Source organism: Pseudochaenichthys georgianus, chromosome 13 (genome assembly GCF_902827115.2).
Source record: "Pseudochaenichthys georgianus chromosome 13, fPseGeo1.2, whole genome shotgun sequence".
NCBI lineage: Eukaryota > Metazoa > Chordata > Actinopteri > Perciformes > Channichthyidae > Pseudochaenichthys > Pseudochaenichthys georgianus.
Window position 1 is genome coordinate 33,890,007 of NC_047515.1, and position 25,561 is coordinate 33,915,567.

Below are 25,561 nucleotides of genomic sequence, written 5' to 3' on the forward strand. Positions count from 1 at the left end.
TTGTGAAAAACTAGCATTCTTAAAACGTAAGATAAGCTTACGAAATTACAGTAAAACAAACTTGCTATTAGGTGCCCCACACTCACATTTACATACAATTCCCCAAAGAAGAATTGTGGCTATATGGATGATATTCTGTTTCAAGATATTATTCCCCTGAGCTGCCTGGTATACCATGCTTCTCGTTAATCAGTATGCACCGTTTCTATTTCAAAACACGTACACTCTCACCATATGTCACGTGTTAATATTCGCTGGTGGTTGAGTGTTTTAAAACCTTGTAATGTTAGACCTCGTGTTGTGTACGACGCGCATAAGCGATATCAGGCACAGGCTAGCAGAGAGCATTAAGGATAAGACGGGCACAGTCAAAAGTGCTTTTGGGAGAGATGACATCGCAACCATCAGGGAAAAGTCATCCTAAATCGGTGCTTTAGTTTTTTGTGGAAATGCCGGGGATTTGTCAGACTGATCCAAACATACAGTATTAAGGAAGAGGGGGATCAAATGGATGTGGCACGCGCTATTGGATAGGAGTTGAGCCTGTGGCACAATTTAATTCCAAATACATCTGTTTTTGCAGCACTCATCCACATGTATCGTAATACTGATTTGTTCACGTGATAGAAAATTGTTAAGCCTTTTGGAAAATGTCATATAAGTGTATAACCTATTATTATTATTATTATTATTATAGTGTGTGTGAAGGACTTGTGCTTGTAGTTGAGCAGAGGCAAACAAGTTTTCAAGTGTCACACAACTTACCATCCATGCAGAAAATGATCATCCAGGCTATCCATAGGTCCGAGTTATAAAACTTCACCATGGTTCGTAACTGTTCAGTGACTGGTCCTCAGTTTAAGCCCACTGCCTTCTTCTTTATGAAATCTCAGTTCTGTTCACAGTTTCCTTGCAGATAAGTAACTGTCCCTTCTGATGGCACGAGGCATGAAAGCTGTCCGGGGGTATTACGCTGCGCACACCAGCGACATTTCCACAAAACAACGTCAAAAAGTATTCAAAAAAACAACACAGTGAGCATTTCTGTCCAACGGGCACTTGTCTCTCCTCCGGCTCTTTTCAACTCCTCCTTTCCTCTCGTTCTTTGGTAGCTGCTGTTCACTCCAAGACTGTTTTATTTCCTCTCCAGTCAGTTTACGCACGCTAGCGAACACTCAATGGCCACCTGCTGGTGAACACAAATATGCCCACTGTCGCTGAAAGTTACTTACAAACAGATCACAAACTGGCACTTTTCCCGTCCGCTTGGTGAGTCTCTCCAACGCGTCTTGTTGCGCTCCATGGTTTCTCGTCTGCTCAACTGCGGCTGATCCGACCTGGGACCAAACACACAGCATTGGTAACAAGAAGACTTCCTGTTAACATTTTCCAAAGTAAAACATCCTTGGGTGTTTGCCAAAGGACACCGGGTCAGACCATCGGTCTGGGTTGAACCACTTCACTCCTTTAAACCTTTGCCCGACACATGTTCAAAAAAGTGTTACTCAACAATAAAAGTAAAGGACAATTAAAATAATTGTGTTAACAAAAGTCGTATTAAAATTACTTTTCTGAACAAACAATATTGTTTATAATGTCAACTCCACTCTTAAGTGACACAACACCACTTGTCTCTACTCTATAATAGACTGTAAGACCACTTCAATAGGCCAGTAGTAAATGGTCTTGCGAGAAAAAGCACTTACACTTAGCATTTACTTTGTAGGTCAAATCCACCTGACTTCCTGTTTCAGTGTGAGTGTCTGTGCGGCTTGGTGGTGATCAGCAGAGGATGATTAAGATGAGCTCGAGCCGGGCTGTTGCTGGGAGACCGCTGACGCCAGACGAGAGAGAGAGATGTTCATGCCCCCCTGCGGTGCAAACACAGAACAACAGAACAGAATGCAATAGAATAGAACAAAATGAGATATCATATATTTAAATAAAACAGAATAAGATATTGCAGAATACAGTTAGAATACAATAGAACAGTAAAATAGACAGAGAAAAAGATAGAATATAATTGGATCAAATATAGTTGGTATTCTTTATAGCATTTTTTCTTTTACAATTTTTCAGTAAATTATGTAAAGTAAATGAATACATTACGTTGTACAATAAAGAATCAATAACACAAAAATGTGTATCTTTGCTAGAATTATTTAACCTCTTTGATTGATTGTTGAAGAAACAGGCCCTTTCTTCTGAGTCATTCCTAATTTGAAAAGTTGATATGTAAATATCAGTCTAATGTCACTGCGAGGACAGTTTCATCCAGGTGAGTGTTTCACACATAAGCTAGAACCAGCATGCACAACACAGACTACAGATATACTGTGTAGAATACCGTGTCTTTGAGTTTGAACTCCTTTTTTATCCTAATTGATCAAAGCTTGTCATTTTCAGCAAAAGTGAAACTGTGAGAAGTGGCTGCAGGCTAAGTAACTACTCAGCGATTCAAAGGAGCCGCTGAGAAGACTGCATCAAACAACCTGTGTTCGCTCTGATCCACTGATCACACTCAGCTCACCTCAGCACTAAATCACTGCTTATATCTCATACTTCACAGGGTGCTTGGTCATGGCACAGTGTATAAGCTAAAAAAGCTTTCAAAGCTTTCAAGAGAGAAACCTTCTGACTGAAGTCTTTTTTGAATGTTCGATCCTAATTTGATTTTTAGTTTGAGAAAAGGTATACTCAAAAGGGAAAAACATGATGGGTGTAATCCACTATACATACATTCCTTTATTCCTTCTTCTACCCTGTAGCTGTTGGAATAAACTCACAGATATGAAGCTGTTGCTGTAGACAAATCCGGTAACAGAGTATCTTAAGAATGCCCAAGGTCTTTATGTAAGATGACAACAAATTACAAAAACACCTTAAAAAAAACATCTTACATCTTCAAATAGCTTCCTATGTACATATGGTTACTGTAACATTAAGAAAAAGAAAGGTTGCAAATACTTACACTTGATAAGCTGAAACTAGAACATAGTATTTCTGCTAAATAAATTCCATAAATATTTGACAAATATCAAAGTAGTAAGACACATGTTCTGTCATCGACTAATCATTTCAGCTTTAGTTCAGTTTGAGCCAAGACACTGTACTTAATCATGTGTTAAAGCACTTTACGAGATATAATAGCACCAGTCTGACGTCCTTACCTTTCTCTAATGTTGAGGTTTGTCATTCCATTTATCAGAAGCTATAGACAAAGCCATGTCATAACAATGATAAAATATGTAAAAGCATACGGCATTCTAAATATAGACACTTTGGCAGATGAAACGTCAAACATGAGAGAAAACGTTGTAAATCACTCACCCGCTTCAATATTGCTTAAAATATTATAAAACGTGAAGATGATTGATAGAAAGATACTTGATGTATTACTGATTATTTTCTGAAACCGCTTACCATTTCTTTTTTTCCTGCATACCCATAAAAGATTTAAAAGACCTGAAGCAGATCCTTTAATGTAAATATTGTAACTCTCTTGTCCTGACCGTCATGTCTACAGCACAAAACAGACTTTGAATATTGATGCAAGGTAAACAGGTAATCCTTTATTTAGTGATGTACAATGTCTTTTTTTTTTTTGTAGTTCCATCCATCGTTCACTTTCCAGAAATATTGTGTATTGTTGCAATAGAGTACAATCTGAATCAACAGTGTAGAACAGTTGTAGAATATATGTGTTGAACTTGAGTACAGTAAAATATTTCCTTTTTAAAATGCTGTGTACTTCTTGTGTTATAAGTCTATGTAAAATAGTGTTACTTTTTACTACTTCATTCATTTGAAACTGTTGCTTTTCAGGTTATTATTTTACATATAAACTTTAACCTCATGAAATGTTTTTTTTTTTTTTTTAGATTATTCATAGTAAAAGACTAATCAAGGCCTTAATATAAAAAGGTGGCCAATAATTAATGCATCAGTACTACAGGATGATCCATAAACATTTCCAAATTAAATTGTTTATTATGCTTTCGTCTTAGGAGAATCTATTTCTGTTTTGTAATGTTAACAATTACAATGACAAACACCAACATATTCTATATTTGCATTCTTCTCCGTGTGGACGTCAAACTGTGAGAGACCCTAAATATAGAGAACACTGCCATCCGGTGGTAAAGAAACACTTTACTTGACAGGAGAACCAAATGGGGAAAAAAAGACTCCTGCAGGCTTTTTGTCGTCAGAACATTTACACAAGACCAGCATGTTTATGTGAAACCAAAGAAAGTACAGAAGGAAAATATGGTACTACTGCCCATTCATAATGAACTGTCCGGTCCCAGGATGCATCACTCCTGAAATGAGAAAAAGGACAATGCTGTTACTGCAGACAGGATACATGATTTATTCAATAACATCTAAAGTGCCACAGCACCTTTTTCATTTTTTAAATATAATTATTTGTGGCAGCAGAATGAGCTGGAACAAGCACCAAAAGGACTTTTGGATCAGTAATGTTATGAAAGTGTGACAGCACTTTGATTGATGAGATCAAAAACACCAACTCTTTTGTGACTTTTCTGACTGGTATTCCTTCTCTCTCTAGGCTTGGTTTGTTCCTCTAGTCATTTGTATTAAAGACACAAAATGCACACAAATGGGACCATGATCTGTTTACTCTCAATGAATTTGAGGGAATTCATCCCAGAAAAATATGAGATACTAGAAGTGGATCTGTGTTTGACTGCAGGTTAATAAGCTAATATGTGCCTGTAGATAAACAAGCATTTTCACTTGTTAACAGAGCTAAAAACAGCATTCACACAGAGGGTGTGGTGTGTCACATATCATCACAACCTGCTCTGCCAGTAAGACCTGTTGTGCAGGTTGCATACCAACAAGCCATTTAGTCAGGTGCCAAGCCTTTAAAAGAATAGGTGAGATGATGTTACCAGTAGAGCTGCATTTTAATACATGTTCCTATTCAAAGAAAGTCTTGAGAACTTCAAACGTGTAACATGGAAACACAAACTGAGCACTCAGGGGAAATTAAAAGTTGCCCTATGGATGTCAACAAAATTAAACACTGCTATATTTTACTTGATTTAAGTTAGCAAGATATATATTATGTAAGATATATCTCTAAAATGTAGGTGCAGTATTGGGCTTACCTCATCACTGCTGGAGGATGATGAAGATGATGATGAAGAAGAAGATGAGGAGGAGTTGCCTGACTTGTCCCCCTCCTTGTGTTCCTTTTTCTTCTTGTCGTCTCCATGCTTTGACCCATCTTTTTTATCCTTGGAGTCCTTTTTGTGAGACGAGTCCTTTTTGTCGCATGAACCCTTTTTGTCCTTGGAGTCCTTTTTGTCACATGAACCCTTTTTGTCCTTAGAGTCCTTTTTGTCACTTGAACCCTTTTTGTCCTTGGAGTCACCCTAAAAAAAATTGCATAATATGACTTTTTTTTCTTAGTCTTATATATTGTGCTTTACAGTATTCCAGTGGTCAGAATGAATAGAGTTAACATTGTGTTTGACAGTGTAATTAAATGGATTGGATGAGGAAGATTTACCAGAGAAACTTTTTGAGATTGCTTTCAAAAACACAAGTACATTCACACACCACACTGATGGATTACACATTCCTACCTTTTTCTTGCCCCAGGGCCAACTAATTTCATCGGAATGAGCCTCCTTTGCTGTTATCACTTCTTCGACACCTATAGCAGCACATATAACAGATACAAATTATAAACAACTTTCAGGATAAAATAAGTGATATAAAGTAACGTCACCAAGATTCTGAGTGAGAACATATATCTCTTATCACAGCAGGAGTACATAATTACATTTAAATAAAAAATAAAGCTACATTTTGCAGTGGCTGTCTTTCCTTTTACAAGTTTGTCAAATAATATATCGGATAATAAATCAACCTGTCTAGTGCAATAATTGCAAATAAATGACTGTTCGTCTTCAATTCCAGAAGACAACTTGACAAACATTAACATTGAATATGTCAAACCTTAATACTGTCAAAGTAAATGTAAGTCTACTATACCTGACATTGTGGGTCCTGTCCGTACGCTTACCAAACAAATGATATGTCCACTCCACAGAGACTCACACACAGGATAAACCTGATTAACCACACCTCAACGTGGTGACCTGAACTAGCCACGCCCCCACCACCTGATATCAATTACCGCGGGTCAGATGCGTTCAGGTGCAGGCGGAGACCGCAGAGTTACAATTTAAATCAAAAATCAAATCGAAATGTATTATAGCCCCAAATCACAACAAATGCTTAAAAGGGCTGTACGAACCAAACAAAAGCAAAGAAAAAAACACAAATATCATAGCACAACAATTATAAAAACATTATGAACAGCAACACAAGTAGTGCCATTATGATAAACGCATGTATGCAAACCAGGCAGAAATGATGCTAATGTAGATGGAAACTAGGTGACATGGAAGATAGATACGAAGAGATGTGTTTTGAGTTTGCTTTTCTTTCTTTTTTTTAAATATTTGTATTCACATGAAAAAAGTGTAACAGTGCATTACAGCAAATAAGGCATTTTCACTTTCCCTCAACCCAGCCCCATCCCAACCCATCCCACGACCCCTCTCGCGGAGCACTGAGGCAACAGTATCAATTATATATCAAATGATAGATACAATAATATACATACACATATACATACACATATATTCATACATACATACATACATACATACATACATACATACATACATACATACATACACACACACATACATACATACATACATACATACATACATACATACATACATACATACATACATACATACATACATACATTTGAGTTTGCTTATTCAACGGAATATTATAATATTGCGTAAAAAACAAATGTGAACATGTGATGCTTGATCCTTTTATAGACTATATTTATTTCCCTGCCTATACTGTAGATCACATTCAGTTTTTTCTTACGTTAAGTTTTTTGTTTGGTATTGAGCCAATTTTGAGTGCAAAAATATGCCTTAGCCTAGCTTACTACTTAGACTTACAGGTTTGTGTTGGAGGCACTTAAATACATTACATTGTTAGTTGTTGTTTTATATTGATAGATGAAAACAGGGTATGTCAGTATTGCAGTAAACTAAGCTAAGTATGTAAATGCTTCAATTATGAGTTTCAATAACACAGTGTAAAAGTGTTCCATTACAAAAATCAATGCAGTTAAAGTGTTACTCAAGTAAGTGGGTTTTCAAGTGGGTTTTCAGCAAAACATAACTGTGGCATGAAAGTTGTTTTTTATACAGAACAACAAATGTATATTCACTCTGCGTTGACGTGCATACCATTATAATGTCAGCTAGTGAAGCTGATTTCAAGTTATACCAGGACCAGAATCTGCACCAGAGAATTGTTTTGTATATAAATATTACGATGTGGAACATTGTATAAACAACAGCAACATGTTGTGTCAGATAAAGTAGAACAGCTGGAATGTCCTGTCAAATCATTACCACTGATGTTGTTACAGTGAGGAGCTCTCTGGTGTCACCTGAGGACAGCTCCATGCATCGACGTTTTTAAATCATGTCTGAAGGAAAGACACTCTGACATGTGTTATGTTCAAGATGCAAAGCAGAATGAGAGACAGTCTTTACTGTTACACATGAAACAGAACAAACTTAACCTGATACATAACAAAGTGAGACAACACAACACATGTATGAGGTTCCAAATCGTTTATTGTACATTACTTTGTTTTTCCTCTTTTACGTAGGTTCTGTTTAAAACTTCAACCAACGACTATTCTAACTATTGTTCAGGTAAATAATAGTTATTAGTTCCTTGATTTACAGTATCCTAAAGCCAACAATTACATCTTCAAATTGTGTTATGTCTTTTTGTATTTGTCCACTGCAGTGGTGGAATTTACATTTGCTGACATTATTACAGGAGATATTGTAATATACGTCAAATATCACTCAGTTGTGAGTCTAAACTACCCATGTAAATTGACTACATTAAACACAGGATAACATCATTTTTGTTATTTTGTTATTGTTATCATTTTAACACCTTAAGAATAAAAATAAAAACAGTGCCATTGTGTGGTGAAAGACATAAACTTTACTTGACAGAATAACTTGCATTTTCTGTCAGAATATTTACTTATAGGAATCAACACATTTGTTTACACAACACCAATAGGTTTCCAGGACAGCGAGGAAAGAAAAGGAGAGAGCAGTCGGGTCCCTCAGGACGCATCACTCCTGAAATGACAGAAGGACAATGCTGTTACTGCAGAAAGGATACATGATTTATTCAATAACATCTTAGGTGCCACAGCCAATGCCGCATCTTTAATGTATGAATCTTTGTGGCAGCAGCCTGAGTCATAGCAGCAACCACAATGACTTTCATTTGTGTAGCAGAAATGTTAAGGTGTGGCAGCAGCATGTTCGCTTTCATTGATGTGGTTAAAAATAACATCCCTGACTTCCCTATCTGACCGTTTTTTCCTTTCCACCCTAGGCTTGGTTTGTTCCTCTTTTGCTTTAATCATTTGCATGGAAAGCCTAATATTAATGTGACCAACATGATCTGCTTCCTGAATAAAGCTTAGTGAAATGTATTTAGCCCAAAGGTGTCAGACAGTTGCAGTTTGGCTGCAAGTCAGTGCGCTTAAAATTAATCTGCAGATCTGGAAGGTCTTAACTTGATTTAAGTATAAGCTATAAATAAAAAGTAGCACACAATCATGAGGGTGTGGGGTCGCAGCTGATGAATGTGCTCACTGCTGGTACGACCTGTTGTGTTTGTTCTACGCACTTCAACCTTTGGAATAAGGTGGGACCGTTTTGTTTACACACTGAGCTGCATTTTGCCTTTTCACAATTATTGAGAACAGAAGTGCAACATGGGAACACTTTCATGAACTGAGCACTGAGGGGTGATTAAACAGAAAAAGGCCATGTTTAATAAGCAAATCTGTAAACAATGCATAAACTCTAACATTGGACCTACCTCGTCACCGCTGCCGGAGGATGAAGATGAGGAGTCGCCTGATTTATTCCCCTCCTTCTTGTCCTTGTGCTTCTTTTCTTTCTTTTCACCTTTGCCATGCTTCTCATTTGACTTGCCCTTGCTTTCACCTTTATCCTTGCAATCCTAAAAAATGGCAAAAGGTCACTTTTAATAAGTAATTGATTGTGTTGGTTTAGTCTCGAGGATAGTTTGATTCTTTTAATGAGAATGAATGAATTGAGTGAAAGGCCGCAGATAAAGGAAAATTATATAAAACGTGGACTTGCTGTAAAAAAAACAGCTAAAAACACACAGTAGCAGACTAACACTTAAAAAAGACTCTTACCTTGCTATTCTTCTTAGAACCTGTACGGATGAAAAGATGGTTAAGTATTAGTTAGTGAGTGTGTGTATTAATCTGAGCTCTTGCATCTACAAATATAATTATGTTTTTCAAACATACATTGAATAATTAGTAATAATGTCAGAAGCAAATCCTGTCCTAAAATTGCCCGTTGAAAGACACACGCATTAACATTCAAAGCAATCCTTCTAAAATCAATGAAAGTAAATGTTAATCCTACCTGGGCAATCCATGGTGACTCCTGTTTGTATGCTTCCTCAAACAAGTGACCACAGACTCACAACAGGTGCTCTTATAAACCACTCAAACCACACAACCTAACCTCACCACACCCCCTAACACTGCTCCCTCTGTTATTGTAACCTGATATAATGTCATTTACTGCAGGGCAGATACTCACAGTTAGGAATACACAGTACAAAGGTGTCAATACTAAAAAAACAGGTTAAGTTCTTAATACCTCTTAAAAGTAAAACGTTTCTTTTTTATGAGTGCATACTCATACATGACATGGACGTTTTATCCCATTTGCATTACTTTTAAATAGCATTTTTATTGAAAAGTTATTGAGTACTAAAAGTTCTTAGTTAGGTGAGTTGTACTGAGGAACAAGTATCACAGCACCGACGGGTGAAAAATAGTGTTTTGGTAACACGGGGTGTTCAGGTAACACTTAAAGAATTTGTTATGGAACGCAAAGCAGAGTAGGGGGCTAGTACACCCTCCTGAGGGTCCGGTTGTGGATGTCATGCGAGAAAAACATGGTGGAAACAGTCTGAAACTCCATGACATTTATGAGAGGGACTGCTCGAAAGTAGGATATTTGGGATATCCATCGTAGCCAGGGTTTACGATCAGTTTTTGGGTGATTTGTACTGAGGAACAAGTATCACATCACCGACGGGAGAAATATAGTGTTTTGGTAACACGGGGTGTTCAGGTAACACTTAAAGACTTTGTTATGGAACGCAAAGCAGAGTAGGGGGCTAGTACACCCTCCTGAGGGTCCGGTTGTCGATGTCATGCGAGCATAACATGGTGAAAACAATCAGTCTAAATGAACAATCGGGACGGAAATGTTCGGATTTCCAAAGAGAGGTTCTGTGAATAAATAAAAAATCAAGAACCGAAATAATTGAACTATTCATATCTTAGACTGCACAGTAACTTTTATCTTGTAATGTTTATTTTATTAGCTTTTCTTTTAAATGACTGATTTTAAATGCCATTTTCTTAATGTCTTTCATTTTTTGTTTTTCTTTTAATGTTTCTTTTATTATCTTTTACTGTTTTTAAATGCCTTTGTCTGAATGTCTTTCATTTTTATAAAGCACCTTGAATTGCCTGGTGCTGAAAGGTGCAATATAAATATAATTGCCGTGCCTTGCCGTGCCTTGCCGTGCCTTGCCTTGCCGTGCCTTGCCGTGCCTTGCCTTGCCTTGCCTTGGTTGGTTATAAATAAATCTGCCATTGTAGTTAGATTATTTCAATCCGTTTTTAAAAACAACAAATAGTTTCAACCTTCTTTTTTGCATGTGTAAGAACAAAGACAGTACAGAAGTTATTCAAGATTGCACTTCCGGTAAGAGCAGTTCTTTTGGAAATGTACTTCTACTTGGTAACATTGGTATAATTTATTTTAAATAAATTATACCAATAATTATACCAATAATTCCCAAATAATTATTTGAAAGTTAACAATATTAACTATTTTGTATAGTACTTTGTCATACTAACATAGTGTTGTTGTATGTTGCACACGATAAGAGGTGCACCCTGGGTAGAAGGGTGTGACTCTACAGGAGCAGTTATTTGTTACTTGTTATTCCAATAAATAATTATGAGCAACAGTGCGTACTTTAGTCATCCAACAAGGAAAACTAGTGTTAGAGAGTGCAGATCATCTTGTTTTTCATGTCATACGTATGATTATCTCCGATTCGTTTTACAGTTGACCCGAGGAAACTGTCTTGTCACCTGAGGACAGATTAGTTTCATGCAGCACCACACCTTTAATCACATTGGAATAAAAATCAGCATCTTTGAAAAACCCTTAATAACCGTAGGCAATGGCACCTGACACAAGAAATGTAGAGTGCAATTAACATATAAAACATTACAAAAAATACTACTGCATTTAGCTTACATGTAACTTAGCTCAACAAAGAGGTTGGTAACCAATGTTAGGAGTACAACAAATGTTTTACCTTTAAGAAAGTCTATTTTCAATAACTTAAATAGGTGCTTACACGAAGGCTAAAACGAACCCCACCGGTACTTTAATTTGCAAACTATAAAAAGTGCCCTCCACATCCACGGAGAAATTAATTGAATGAAATGTACTTCTCTTAAAGGTCACCTATCATGCTATTTTTAGGCAATAGCATAGGTCATACAAATATATAAAAAACATTTCTATGAAGTGTTTTGCTTAAAATACCAAACAGATCACCCATTCTAGCCATGCCTCATATCCCTCTATTTCACTCCCTATTTAAAAAGTGCTGATTTTGGGTATAAAGCTTTAAAAAAAAAAAAATTGATAACAAATACAAGAGGAGGGGGCTGAGCTCATGCGGGACCCGGCAGCTACTGTCTAAACTAAATACTGCCGTGATGAAACGCCATATCATGGATTATCAAGGATAATTTCTGAAACAGTATGGAGCTCAAAGGATTTCTCTCTTGCCGGTTATCCCACAAGGTGAGTTCCTTTTTACTTCCCGCTTCTTCACACACATGCTCTCCAGCACAGGTTAGCTCTGAGTGTTAGCGATGCTAATGTAAACACCGACCATATTACGGCCAAAATAGTCGGGCATTGTTTCTGACAGCAACTTTCTGATAGTGCCATGGGTCCACATTTCAGATATTACGATATCATGTCATATTTTCTGATGCTGCGTGAGTTCCCCAACGCACCGGGGACACATATTTATGTATAAAAGACATCACAAAGTGCATTTTGCATGATAGGTCCCCTTTAATACATTTAGTAACCAGACATATAAAGATAATTGTAACACAATATAACTGACCATTTTGTTTCATTCTAGAAATGGAAAACGATCAATCATTATACAACACAGCACATGAGACAAAACAAGATCTACAGCAAGATTACTGACACACCACAAGGCTCTGTTTGGGTCTGAAATGCACTGACGTATTCCCCACTTTTTAAAATGACATTTCATATAATGGTTCTTTTGATAAGAACACATTAATGTATCTATTTGGGAATTTAAACTAAATTAATGCAATGACAAAAAAACAAATTGTCCATATTTTTTAATCCTAAAGTATAAATCATGAAAATAAAACTGCTTCAATGTATTTGAACTTTAAAAGTATCATATTTTATTTAACACTGCCACCTTGTGGTGAATAAAAATGCACTTTACTGACCAGAAGGACTGGAAGGGAAAAACAAACAAGAAAACAAGCCTTTTTTCTGTTAAAACATTTACTTTAATCAATCAGCAGATTAGTTTACACAACACCAGCATGTTTCAGTGACATCAATGAAAGGACACAAAGGAAGGTTGGTACTGCTGCACACTTTAAGACACACATTAATTGACTTCAGATTACAAGAGACTGACAGAGGTCCCTCAGGGAGCATCAATCCTGAAATGACAAAAAGGACAACGATGTTTCCGCAGAATGAGCAAACACTTTACAGCATGTCCTTATGGTGTAGTACGAACCAAAACATACACGTAAGTTCAAGGGAACAACATGTACATGTATGGGATGAGGGGGTAACAATGTGATAACTGAATACATGCTGAATATATTTCCCACTACCAGGTCATTATCATAACATTACATGAGTGAAAATCTCTGAAAGTCCCAAATATTAAAAAGGTCCACAATTGATCATTTATTTTTGGATTTAGGACATTTCATTTTTTGGATACAGGTTGAAGATGATTGAAGTTAGTTTTGTTGTGAGAGGTAGATGAGCTGTATACAATCACTAGTCATGTCATAATTAAATATGACAAGTATATTATGACAGGGCATACAATCATCACTTACCTTAGCTGTTGGATGAACAATCCTGGGTTTCAGATCAGCTGGCATTTACTGTAAAAATAAACGTATCATTAAAAAAAACACGTGTACTAACGTTACTCCTTAACATTAATAAAGACATGTTCCTACCAAGACTGCTGTTTTGTCTGGAGTTAACCTATCTTCATTGTGTTGAAATATATACCGCTTCAAATACCCAGTAGTTAAAACATGTTTCCAGACCTTTTCCCTCTAACTTCACACCTTTGCCCTGTTCCCTGGTTCCCATCAGTACATACTGTACTTGTTCCCTTGAAACAAGGCTCCATGCAGCTCTTCCAGCAGAGTGCACCTGAATGAAAAGCCTTTTGAGCTTAAGGACACAGAACTTTCAAGGGAAAAGAAACAGACTGGAGGGATTGATTTGCAGCCTTTAATCGTGTAATTGCACAACTACTCCGAGCCCTTTCATTTCTTTTGGCTGAAGTGGCCCACTGTTAGCTCAAATACATTCACTGAATTGTATTCTAGGGTGTTAGCCAGAAAGGACACAAGGCCTGAGGCGTGTGTTTTCTTTCATGGAGGTAATTGGACAACACACCTGTTTTATTATTCTACTATCTGACCGGTTTGCCTTCTCTCCCACCCTGGGCTTGGTTCTTTCTTCGTCATTCATTCATATAAATGTGCCAAACATGGCATTTCCTGAATAAAGCTTTGACAAAGTTAAACAACTTTAGCCTAAAGGTGATGAGAAAGTCAAGTTTGGCTAATAAGCTAAAAACAAATCTGCTGATCTTGAAGGTGTTTAACACACACACACACACACACACACACACACACACACACACACACACACACACACACACACACACACACACACACACACACACACACACACACACACACACACACACACACACACACACACACACACACACACACACACACACACACACACACACACACACACACACACACACACACACACACACACACACACACACACACACACACACACACACACACACACACACACACACACACACACACACACACACACACACACACACGTGTGGTGCCTCACATCTGATTAAATCTGGCGCTATCTGTGAGACATGTTCCACCAGTGTTGTTTCAGACCATTATCTACGCACGCTGACCTTTGAGATGAGGTGTGACAGGTATGCTTCCTGCTCAGTTGCTTTTTATCCCGTTTGGCAAATAAAAGAATCTTAAGGACAACAAACTATGGAAGTGAGTTGTGGGAACTTTTTCACCCAACTAAAACAAATAACTGCAACAATAGGCCTACCTCTTCATCACTGCTGGAGGATGAAGACGAAGAGCTTGATGAACTTCCCTCCTTCCTTTCCTTCTTCTTGTCCTTCTTCTTGTGGTCTTTGTCGTGCTTGTCCTTGTGCTTTTTGTGAGACTTGTGCTTATTGTCAGATTTATGGGATTTGTGAGACTTGTCGTCTTTGTCGGAAGTGTGATCTTTGTCAGACTTGTGATCTTTATCAGACTTGTGATCTTTGTCAGACTTGTGTGTTGAGTCGGACTTGTCCTTGCAGTCTCCCTACAAATAGCAAAAGTTGACTTTAGATAATCAGTGTTGATTTATTGTTAAGAAGTGTGCTTCATTTCAATAATTATATACATCAATGCAAAGTGAGAACTGTGTTTGAATGGCTGCAGTGAGCTGGCAGCACATGAAGGGGATTTATCAGAGAAAGCAAACATCTAAAATCAACCTTAATTGACAAATAATTATAGGCTACCTATACTTATTTGGCAATATTGTGTACAGTATATATCTGGATCATATTTGTGTATCTTTGCTAGAATGTCAACATGCAAAGTTCCTACCTTATCCTTGTCCTTCTTCCAGGGCAACTTAATCTCATCCTTCTGAGCTTCCTCCTTCTTCACGTCCTCTTCCCCCACACCTAAAGCTGCACACATGCAAAAGAGGGAAAGTCAAACACAATCTGAGAGCAGTTCTAGTTTTACATCTACTTAAATCAAATTGGCTACACCTTGACTGTCTAACATCAGGTTGCACATTTTGGATATCAATTAGGCTGTCGGGTGTAAAGCGTGCTAAAAAAGACCTGTTGCTCTTCATGTTAGCTTATACAGACTGTGAAATGCATTTGAATAAACATAAATCTGTGCCTACCTGACGCCAGATCGAAAGACATTTTGTTGCTGTGCTTTTCCTATCAATACGCCTTCACCGGCTGCTTCAAGTCCACAAACAGGAAACTGGATCGACCGCGCCTGAATCACGTGACCAAAACACGCCTCCAGCCACATTACGACAGGAGCTGCTTTCAAGTGCAGGTGGAGATAACTTATTCAGAAACTGACTATATAACACCAACCATAAACCTGCACAGCAAGATTGTTTAACTTTTATTGAAGGGTGGATAGCCTACAAGTGGAAAGTACATAATACAAAATACCTGCATTAAAGTCCATTCAACTGGTTGAGTTGCGTTTTATTGAATGTTACTTTAAAAGATGTGTTCTTCTTTTAAAAGTGACATAACCCTTTTTTAAGTTATAACTTTATCATAAACATCAAACCATTCATTTCGCAGTTAATTGACCATGTCTCTGATTTGAATTTCACAAATAATTGAATCTAAAATGTAGAATAGTATGGGATTGTTGTCTTAAAAATTGCACCAGTTTTAACTATATTGTATGTCTGCAAATAATAGGTTAAAAGCCTTTACAAGCCTTTACAATTGGGGGACAGGATGTACTTTTGTGATCCAATGTAGGATTATCTTACTATATAAACATATGTTAGAGAACATAGCATTATTGTGTATGTCATATTGTTACCAGCTCAGTATTTTAAAGTTCTATTACACCACTTCCTGGACCAAAATATTGAAAATGTTCGAGGAATCACCCCCCTTCATTCAGATGCTCCAGCCCAATATAAATGTCACTATCCAAAGCCACTAAACAGCCACAGTGACCATCATCTTAGTTCTTGCTTTGCATCTGCAGACCCTGGGATTTAGCAGTACCTGAAGGCAACATAATAAAAATAAACAGCAAACAAAACAAATAAAATGATGCTTTTTTTATTCAACACAGCAAGGTTTTTGAATTATTTCATGTGATTATAAAATGACGATTCTGCCACAAATATGCTTAGTCTTACCAATTAAAAAAGTTAATTAAGAACTATTCATACTTTTTCATTATAATTGTTTTCATAGTATAATTATCTTCTTCAAGTTGAACAGTTTCTTGCATAAAATCAGAGTATCATTAGAGCAAAAACATCCTCAAGGGTCATGTAAGCTGTGTCAGTAACATCTTATTGGGTCTATGACATCTCATCGTTGGTAAGGCCTGAGGCCTTTCAATATGTCACTCGAGGTGAGGTTGGAGGTGGAATGGGTCCCAGTATCTCCGGACCTCCTTGGGCTCCCCATCAGAGCCTCCATGGGGCTGGGAGGTCTGCGAAACCTATCCCCGGGACTCAAGGAGGAGACAGAGAAAGAGGGCTTGGAGGCCGCTGAGAGACTTGGATCCAGCTTCACAAGGGGTTTGGATGGGAGAGACACGTAGGAGACGACATGAGCACCAGGAAGAGGAGCAGGAGCCCCACCAGGAGCAAAACCAGGAGCAACACCAGGAAGAGGAGCAGGAGCCCCACCAGGAGCAAAACCAGGAGCAACACCAGGAGCGACACCAGGAGCGACACCAGGAGCGACACCAGGAGCGACACCGGGAGCGCCGGCTGGCTTACAGAAGCTGCCGCTGGGACCTGAAAGTCTGCCCCCACCGTAGCCAGAAGCTTCCATTTTTGGCTCGCCGGTTACCTCACCATGAGGGCATTCCTGGAATGAATCAACATCACAACATGAAGGGCATTGTATATAGAAAATCAGGCTCAATCAGAAGAAGGGGACTCAACTGGGAGTAAATGGTTCATTGTGCCTTTTCTTTCGTCCTGAGGAAATAGCTTGACTCAATAATTACTTACTCACCTACGAGGCCCGGGACCCCGCTGACACAGCCTCCTAACCCCTCCTATATACACTAAGCTCTACATTAACATCATGTGAGCCATCACTCCTATTCCATACTGTACATTCCCTTTCCTCTGTATATTTTGCACATTTTTGCTAAAAGGCCAACTCATTTATAACCGCACAGCTCTGCCACTTTAAATGTTGATATACTGTACATTTTTCTCATATAATTACTGTACTTACTTTGTTAGCATATTTATATATCTTGTAAACATTTCTTTATATATATATATCTTTATTTATATATTTGTTTCTTTTTTACAACATAATTCTACCTGTGATGTTTATGAATGCATCATTATACACCAAAGCAAATTCCTTGTATGTGTGAACCTAATTATGATGAAAGTGTGTAATGCCCATCATGTTTTTACATGGTTCATATGAGAAGCAAACTCACCCTCTTTTCATTTTCACTTCCGGATGATCCTGAACTCTGAAGGTCAAACAGGAAATACATCAGTAATTTCATTTTCAGATTAAACACTGTCTGTTGATATTCATGAGTAATAATTCACCTTTTTCTTCTTGTCCTTCTTGTCCTTTTTATTTTCCTTGTCACTGCCGCCGGAACTATCAGATGATCTGGAGTCCTGCTCAAATGTGAAGGTTAGTTTATTTATATTGCACATTTCAGACACAAAGGCAACTCAATGTGAAAAACACTCATCATGTTTGTTTAGTGTTTTTATTTATTACATGCTGAATTACCTTCTTTTTGTCCTTCTTCTTCTTTTTCTTCTTCTTGTCCTTCTTCTTCTTGTCGTCATCACTGCTAGAAGAATCGGAGTCCTTGATAGATGTAAATATGGCAATTGTGTTACGATACTACTGTTTTCCTTCTCGGGTGAGAGAAACCAAGTTCATTTCCATTAGGGAATTGGACTTACAAATATACTAAGCAGATGGCTACATTAGCTTCACCTTTTTCTTGTCTTTCTTGTTCTTCTTCTTCTTCTTTTTATCCTTCTTCTTCTTTTTTTTCTTCTTATCATCATCGCTACAAGAATCGCTTGAGGACTCAGAAGAAGAATCCTGGACCGAAAAAGAGATGACAACGCATTCTATTCATACAGTAGTAATCACCTGACAATCTCCAAAATTAACCAAAGATCATCAATATTAAGAGTGGTCCTCAACCAAAAACCTAGAGTTGAAAAACAAAGGTGGAGACGTTCTCACCTTCTTCTCCTTTTTGTCCTTTCTCTTCTTCTTATCCTTCTTCTTTTTCTTATCTTTCTTGGTCTTTTTCTTCTAAAGTTACAAAAGGCAAAGTTTTGTCTTTGTAAACTTGGGTTGTTTTTTTTGTCAATTTATTGAACATGTCAGAAACAAAACATACAACAATAATAATAATAGATATATTCTTTTTCTTCTTACTCTTAATAATAATTATAACAAAGTACAAATAAAAAATAAAAATAGATTCTCAAATAGTCTTTGTCATGACATGTTTGTCTGTTTTTTCCAAAACAATCAGAAAGAAATTACTTTTACAATTACAAGAAATAACAAATGGGATATTACAGGTCCGGTTCCTAACCATTCATGATTTGGCTCCTAAATAATACTTTCAGTTCAGATAGACTTGTACAATATTTCAGTGCATCATTACAGTTATTCCACAGACTAACACCTACACATTGTAGCGAACACAACATGTGTCATCTCACCTTGTCATCATCACTATCAGAGGAAGAGGAGGAGCTATCTTCAGAAGAGCAGGACTTCTAGAAATGGAGGCAATCAGTCACAGAAGGGCATCTTTGTGCAATAAATCTCACGATATGAGCATCAGAAGTATCACATTATTCTATTAAAACAACAACCAGTAAAGGTATACAAGCTTTCAGGTGTGTTACCTTCTTCTTCTTCTTTTTCTTCTTGTCCTCCTCACTATCAGAGAATGAGGAACAGCTGGAATCCTGTGAAAAAAAGAGAGCGGAGAGATGAAATAATAACATCACACATGCAACACTGTCATATACAAGAGGTGTTTATGGTACAAACCTTATCCTTCTTCTTCTTTGTCTTCTTCTTTTTCTTCTTCTTCTTCTTCTTGTCATCCTCACTATCAGAAGAAGAGGAGGAAGAGCCGGCATCCTGCAAAGCGATAGAGACAGCAGAGAATCATACACTGAACAAAAATATAAATGCAACACTTTTGTTTTTGCTCCCATTTTTCATGAGATGAACTCAAAGATCTAAAACATTTTCTATATACACAAAATAACCATTTCTCTCAAATATTGTTCACAAATCTGAAAAAATCTGTGATAGTGAGCACTTCACCTTTGCCGAGATAATCCATCCCACCTCACAGGTGTGGCATATCAAGATGCTGATTAGACAGCATGATTGTCTTTGTCTTTATTAGGATCCCCATTAGCACTAGCATGAGCATTGGCTATTCTTCCTGGGGTCCTCACACACTCAAAACATACATACAACAAAATTAAAACAAAACAAAACAGCTCATAATTTCATGCAATTTACAGTGAAATGAAGTGAAAACTAAAATGGTCATCCAATTATCGCCATCCTAAGGCCAAACAAAAGTAAATACAAATAAGTGTACATAATAACATATGCACACATAGCCACAGGCACAGTTCAAATTGACTTTGTAATATATTTTTTTAGCAACCTTTTGAAATGTACTTGAGAATGTTCCTGAATGATGTGAACCGGTAAAGAGTTCCAGCTGATCATGGCTCTGTACATGACTGTTTTCTGTCCCATATTTGATTTAGAGTTGGGTAATACAAACCTTCCTTCTATTGTATGTCGTGTTTGATAGTTATGTTGTGCATATTGCGCTATAAACCTTTGTGATAATATATCTGGTGAGTGAGTCACTGTAATATTTCTGACAAAATGTAATAAAATATAAGTTGACCTCTGTCTGACAGTTAACCATTTCAGTGTCTCCAGCATTTCAGTGACTCTGGTTCTGTAGGAGCACTGCAGTGCACAACGTGCTGCCTTATTTTGTGCTACTTGTAGTTTGTTTAAATCTTTTTCAGCAGCACTAGACCATATAACCAAACAATAATCAAGCTGCGACAGAACCAAAGCATCCAAAACTTGTCTACTGACATCCATAGGCAAATATTTTACAATTATTTTTACAAGTGACACACCCCTTCCCATTTTACATACAATATCAATCCAGGGTTATACCTAGCAATTGTGTCTCCTTGACCTGTTCAATTTCAATATGGTTTAAATGTAGTTGCAATTTTGGTTCACCTTTTAACTGATGATTTGATCCTATTAATAACGATTTTGTTTTTCCCGCATTAAGTACCAACTTATTATTTATGACCCACTCTGATATCAGTAGTAGATCTTTATTCATAACATTTGTCAACTCTCTTGTAGTTGATGCATAATATATTGTTGAGTCATCTGCATACATTACAATTTTAGCTTTTTTTTATTTTGATGCTTTGGCAACATTGTTTTGTTTAACTTTCATGCCAATAAAGCCCCTTTGAATTTGAATTGAATTGAAACAGCACAACACAAATAATGTAATATGGAAGGGTTGCAGGAACAAACCTTATCCTTCTTCTTCTTTGTCTTCTTCTTCTTTTTCTTCTTCTTCTTCTTGTCATCCTCACTATCAGAAGAGGAGGAGGAAGAGCTGGAATCCTGTAAAGAGAAAGAGATAGTGACAATTTTTTATCAAATGTCATTTGCATTTCTTTTAACTATACACCCTAACCCTGCAAAAGAGTCGGAAAAACTTAATACATTACAAAATCAAATAAATAACCAGATTTTCATGACTACAAAATAAATATAATTTGAAGCATATTACCCATTTATAAACATCCTACTTTACACACTTTAAAAACAAAGACTACACTTATCCTTTAAAACTTCAATACTAGAGAGTCATTCTCCCCCAGTGAGCACAGAACCTGCCCCACAGCCCACACATCCAGAAACCCCTGCAGATGGTTGATCAGTGTGTAGTACGCATGCTCTGCCACCAGCCCCCTCAGACAGAGCACTGCATCCGTCCATCCCACTCCAGCAAACTTGGTTCTTTCTACTTTTCCAGATCGCTAATTTTGCATTAGCAAACACGAAATGTATCAGTACCAGAGTTTCCCTCTTTTTCAGGGTGTATTTGGGGCCATGGACAACACGTGGTATGGAGAAAAGCAGCCCCCGCATTATACTAAGATGAAGGCACACACCTTATCTTTCTTCTTCTTGGTCTTCTTCTTCTTCTTCTTCTTCTTCTTCTTCTTCTTCTTCTTCTTCTCCTCATCTTCACTATCAGAAGAGGAGGCTGAAGAGCTGGAATCCTGGACAAGAGAGAGTCAAGAATGACTTAGTAACAATAAACGAGACAAGTAACTTAATTTACAAAAAAATGTGTTATCACAAACATTATCCTTCTTCTTCTTTGTCTTCTTCTTCTTCTTCTTTTTCTTCTTCTTCTTTTTGTCACCTTCGCTATCAGAGGATGAAGAGGAGGAGGAAGAGCTGCACTCCTGTAAAGAGAAAGAATAAAGAAAGATATTATAATATTAAATAGCACAAATACAAAAAAGGTCAAATGAAGAGGTGAAGGCACAAACCTCATCCTTCTTCTTCTTCTTCATCTTCTTCTTTTTCTTCTTGTCATCTTCGCTGTCTGAGCAATCAGATGATGAAGAAGAGGAGGAGCTGGAGGAGTCCTTTAGATCAAAACGAAAACAAGCATTCATATTAATATCCAAGGAACAAATACCTTGATTAGCATCTGTTTTATACTAATACATTATTATTATTATTATTATTATTATCACTAGGGCTGACAAAAATCATAACCACGATTATTTTGGTCAATAATTGATATGATTATTAAAAACGATTATCCATTTACTTTGACAACATCCATTTATTGAAAAAAAATGTGTGAACAGTATGTTTTTAACAGTTGATTACCCTGAACCTTAAGTATAATTCTACTGAAAAAACAATAATTTTTTTTTAAGTATAATTCTAATTCTAATTAAGTATTTCATTGCCCCCGGTCAAATAAAGATGGACCCTGCCAAGGTCAGTGCCGTGGCCGAGTGGCCAGTTCCTGTCAACAGGAAACAACTACAGCAGTTCCTGGGGTTTGCAAATTTGTATAGACGTTTCATCAGAAATGTCAGTTCTATTGCTTCCCCGCTACATGTACTTACCTCTCCTTTTGAATGGAACTCTAAAGCTGCTAACGCTTTTCAAGCTCTAAAGGAGATGTTCACCTCTGCTCCCATCCTCACCATCCCAGATCCACTTTGACAGTTCGTAGTAGAGGTGGATGCCTCTAACCTCGGTGTGGGGCAGTTCTCTCTCAGCGGGCTGCAAAGGATAATATGCTCCATCCCTGCGCTTAACTCTCCCGTAAGTTGTCCCCAGCGGAAAGGAACTACGACGTGGGCAATCGTGAACTACTGGCAGTGAAACAAGCCTTGGAGGAGTGGAGACATTGGCTAGAGGGGGCCGCTCAGCCGTTCCTGGTATGGACAGACCATAAGAACCTCGAATACATAAAAAAAGCTAAGAGACTGAATTCAGGCCAGGCTAGATGGACACTTTTTTTTCAGTCGTTTTGATTGTACCTTGTCATTTAGACCTGGCTCCCAGAACACCAAGCCAGATGCCTTGTCCCGTCTGTTTGACCCTGCTGCCAAGGAACCAGAACCCATCCTACCACTGAACCATGTGGTAGGAGCGGTAACTTGGCAGATAGAAAAAGAGGTGCAGCAAGCAAATGTTGAGAGCCCAGCACCTAGTGAGTGTCCGCCTAATAGGCTGTTTGTTACAGTGCCCTTACGCTCCAAGATCAATCACTGGGCTCACACGTCCTTGCTCACTTGTCATCCTGGGGTTAGAGGAACCATGTTCGCACTTAAGCAGCGTTTCTGGTGGCCGTCCATGGCTAAAGATGTTGGTGAATATGTGAATGCCTGTCCTGTTTGTGCTCGCAGCAAAACTTCTTCCAGGTCTCGGGCTGGGTTGCTGCAGCCGTTGCCCATTCCTCAACGGCCCTGGTCTGACATATCCATGGACTTTGTTACTGGACTCCCGGTGTGTCAAGGTAAGACCACTGTACTAACAGTGGTAGATCGTTTTTCTAAAATGACTCATTTCATTCCATTGACCAAGCTACCCTCGGCCAAGGAAAGGCGGAAATTATGATTGTCAATGTGTTCCGGATACATGGATTTCCCAGGGATATTGTGTCAGACCGGGGCCCACAGTTTGTTTCCAAGTTCTGGAAAGAGTTCTGCAGTCTCATTGGAGCCACCGCTAGCCTCTCCTCTGGGTATCACCCCCAGTCCAACGGACAAACGGAGAGATTAAATCAAGTGTTGGAGCCATGTCTGAGGTGCTTGGTGGCTCAGAATCCCGCATCGTGGAGCAAGCATCTAACCTGGGTGGAATACGCCCACAATTCTCTTCCCACCTCTGCCACAGGTATGACTCCCTTCCAGTGCGTCTTTGGCTACCAACCACCCGTGTTTGCTGAGACTGAAAAGGAGGTCTTGGTCCCGTCTGCACATGCCCTGGTCAGACGTTGCCACCGCATCTGGGCGGCTGCCCGTCGAACCCTTCTAAGGAGTTCTTCTTCAATGAAAAGGGGGGCTGACCGACACCGCCGGCCAGCTCCAGTGTACCAGCCTGGGCAGAAGGTGTGGTTGTCCACGAAAGATCTACACCTCCATGTCGCTTCAAGCAAATTAGCCCCCAGGTTTGTTGGTCCCTTTCCAATAACGAAGATTGTGAACCCTGTGTCTGTGCGCCTGCGACTCCCCAGGTCCCTGCGGGTCCACCCTACATTCCACGTTGGGAAGATCAAGCCTGTCAAGGAAAGCAGTTTGGTGCTCGCCACTAAACCTCCGCCACCCCCCAGAATTGTTGATGGTGGCCTTGTTTATACGGTCAAGAAACTGCTGGCAGTCCGGAGAAGGGGACGTGGCAAGCAGTTCCTCGTTGACTGGAAAGGCTATGGAGCAGAGGATAGGATGTGGATCCCTTCTCGCTACGTTGTGGATCAGGAGTTGATCAGGGATTTCTACAGGCAACATCCTAATTTTCCTGGGCTGTCAGGAGACGTCCCTAGAGGGGGGGATAATGTTGTGACTCGACAGATATGTTAAGTTTAGTTATGTTTTTTATCACAAACCTTATCCTTCTTCTTCTTTGTCTTCTTCTTCTTCTTTGTCTTCTTCTTCTTTTTGTCACCTTCGCAATCAGAGGATGAAGAGAAGGTGGAAGAGCTGCACTCCTGTAAAGAGAAAGAATAAAGAAAGATATTATAATATTAAATAGCACAAATACAAAAAAGGTCAAATGAAGAGGTGAAGGCACACACCTTATCCTTCTTCTTCTTCTTCTTCTTCTTTTTCTTCTTGTCATCTTCGCTGTCTGAGCAATCAGATGATGAAGAAGAGAAGGAGCTGGAGGAGTCCTTTAGATCAAAACGAAAACAAGCATTCATATTAATATCCAAGGAACAAATACATTGATTAGCATCTGTTTTATACTAATACATTATTATTATCACTAGGGCTGACAAAAATCATAACCACGATTATTTTGGTCAATAATTGATATGATTATTAAAAACGATTATCCATTTACTTTGACAACATCCATTTATTGAAAAAAAATGTGTGAACAGTATGTTTTTAACAGTTGATTACCCTGAACCTTAAGTATAATTCTACTGAAAAAACAATAATTTTTTTTTTTTTTAAATAATAATCGTTTTATTTCGATTACGTTGTTTTCGTAATCGTTGCAAGCCAAAGTCGTAATCGAGATTAAAATACGATTAATTGTACAGCCCTAATTATCACAAAGTAAATCACAAATAGGCAACACATAATATGCCCTTCTTCTTCTTCTTCTTCTTCTTCTTCTTCTTCTTCTTCTTCTTCTTCTTCTTCTTTCGTATAACGTTATATGTCCAACTCGGTGTCGTGTAGCCATGCCCGCATCTCTGGTCCTAGGTCGAAGAGGCTGGCTTCCGAGGGTGGTCCATATAAGGGGCAGATGGTGATTATATGGACAGCGGTCTGCTCAGGGTCACCGCACTCGCATGCCGCACTGTCCG

At 38.2% G+C, this 25,561-nt stretch overlaps 4 protein-coding genes and 1 long non-coding RNA gene across 5 annotated transcripts in view; all 5 read right to left on the reverse strand.

The window, feature by feature from the left end:
• The window catches only part of igsf11 (immunoglobulin superfamily member 11), a 109,004-nt gene extending 107,692 nt beyond the window's left edge, over positions 1 to 1,312 (reverse strand). Inside the window, exon 1 of the mRNA XM_034096691.2 lies at positions 766 to 1,312. Coding sequence (XP_033952582.1) covers positions 766 to 826 — 61 coding nt within the window. The 5' untranslated portion in view covers positions 827 to 1,312. The remainder of the gene's footprint in view (positions 1 to 765) is intronic.
• Positions 1,313 to 3,559: 2,247 nt separating this feature from the next.
• On the reverse strand, positions 3,560 to 6,148 carry LOC117457787 (uncharacterized). Its single transcript, XM_034098013.2, has 4 exons — positions 6,031 to 6,148; positions 5,619 to 5,689; positions 5,139 to 5,405; positions 3,560 to 4,322 (listed from the first exon to the last, which is right to left on the reverse strand). Exons 1-4 carry the CDS (start codon positions 6,035 to 6,037, stop codon positions 4,317 to 4,319), a joined length of 351 nt encoding a protein of 116 aa, XP_033953904.1. The 5' UTR covers positions 6,038 to 6,148; the 3' UTR covers positions 3,560 to 4,316.
• A 1,552-nt stretch (positions 6,149 to 7,700) lies between these two features.
• LOC117457802 (uncharacterized) lies at positions 7,701 to 9,662 on the reverse strand. The gene is made up of 4 exons (XR_004553360.1): positions 9,585 to 9,662; positions 9,347 to 9,366; positions 9,001 to 9,144; positions 7,701 to 8,246 (listed from the first exon to the last, which is right to left on the reverse strand). It is a non-coding gene; the product is annotated as an uncharacterized lncRNA (long non-coding RNA).
• Positions 9,663 to 12,741: 3,079 nt separating this feature from the next.
• Positions 12,742 to 15,716, reverse strand: LOC117456900 (uncharacterized). The gene is made up of 5 exons (XM_034096763.2): positions 15,567 to 15,716; positions 15,254 to 15,339; positions 14,700 to 14,963; positions 13,409 to 13,456; positions 12,742 to 12,994 (listed from the first exon to the last, which is right to left on the reverse strand). The coding sequence occupies exons 1-4, from the start codon at positions 15,586 to 15,588 to the stop codon at positions 13,454 to 13,456; spliced, it is 375 nt and encodes a 124-aa protein (XP_033952654.1). The 5' UTR covers positions 15,589 to 15,716; the 3' UTR covers positions 12,742 to 12,994; positions 13,409 to 13,453.
• A 772-nt stretch (positions 15,717 to 16,488) lies between these two features.
• The window catches only part of LOC117457046 (protein starmaker-like), a 29,529-nt gene continuing 20,456 nt past the window's right edge, over positions 16,489 to 25,561 (reverse strand). The window contains exons 17-31 of the mRNA XM_071205208.1: positions 24,818 to 24,913; positions 24,629 to 24,730; positions 22,047 to 22,145; positions 21,855 to 21,959; positions 21,660 to 21,770; positions 21,013 to 21,105; positions 19,459 to 19,551; positions 19,311 to 19,373; positions 19,122 to 19,178; positions 18,631 to 18,702; positions 18,373 to 18,483; positions 18,160 to 18,240; positions 17,967 to 18,041; positions 17,849 to 17,884; positions 16,489 to 17,253 (exon numbers count right to left, since the gene is read on the reverse strand). Of these exons, the coding sequence (XP_071061309.1) occupies positions 16,747 to 17,253; positions 17,849 to 17,884; positions 17,967 to 18,041; positions 18,160 to 18,240; positions 18,373 to 18,483; positions 18,631 to 18,702; positions 19,122 to 19,178; positions 19,311 to 19,373; positions 19,459 to 19,551; positions 21,013 to 21,105; positions 21,660 to 21,770; positions 21,855 to 21,959; positions 22,047 to 22,145; positions 24,629 to 24,730; positions 24,818 to 24,913 (1,701 nt within the window). The 3' untranslated portion in view covers positions 16,489 to 16,746. The remainder of the gene's footprint in view (positions 17,254 to 17,848; positions 17,885 to 17,966; positions 18,042 to 18,159; positions 18,241 to 18,372; positions 18,484 to 18,630; positions 18,703 to 19,121; positions 19,179 to 19,310; positions 19,374 to 19,458; positions 19,552 to 21,012; positions 21,106 to 21,659; positions 21,771 to 21,854; positions 21,960 to 22,046; positions 22,146 to 24,628; positions 24,731 to 24,817; positions 24,914 to 25,561) is intronic.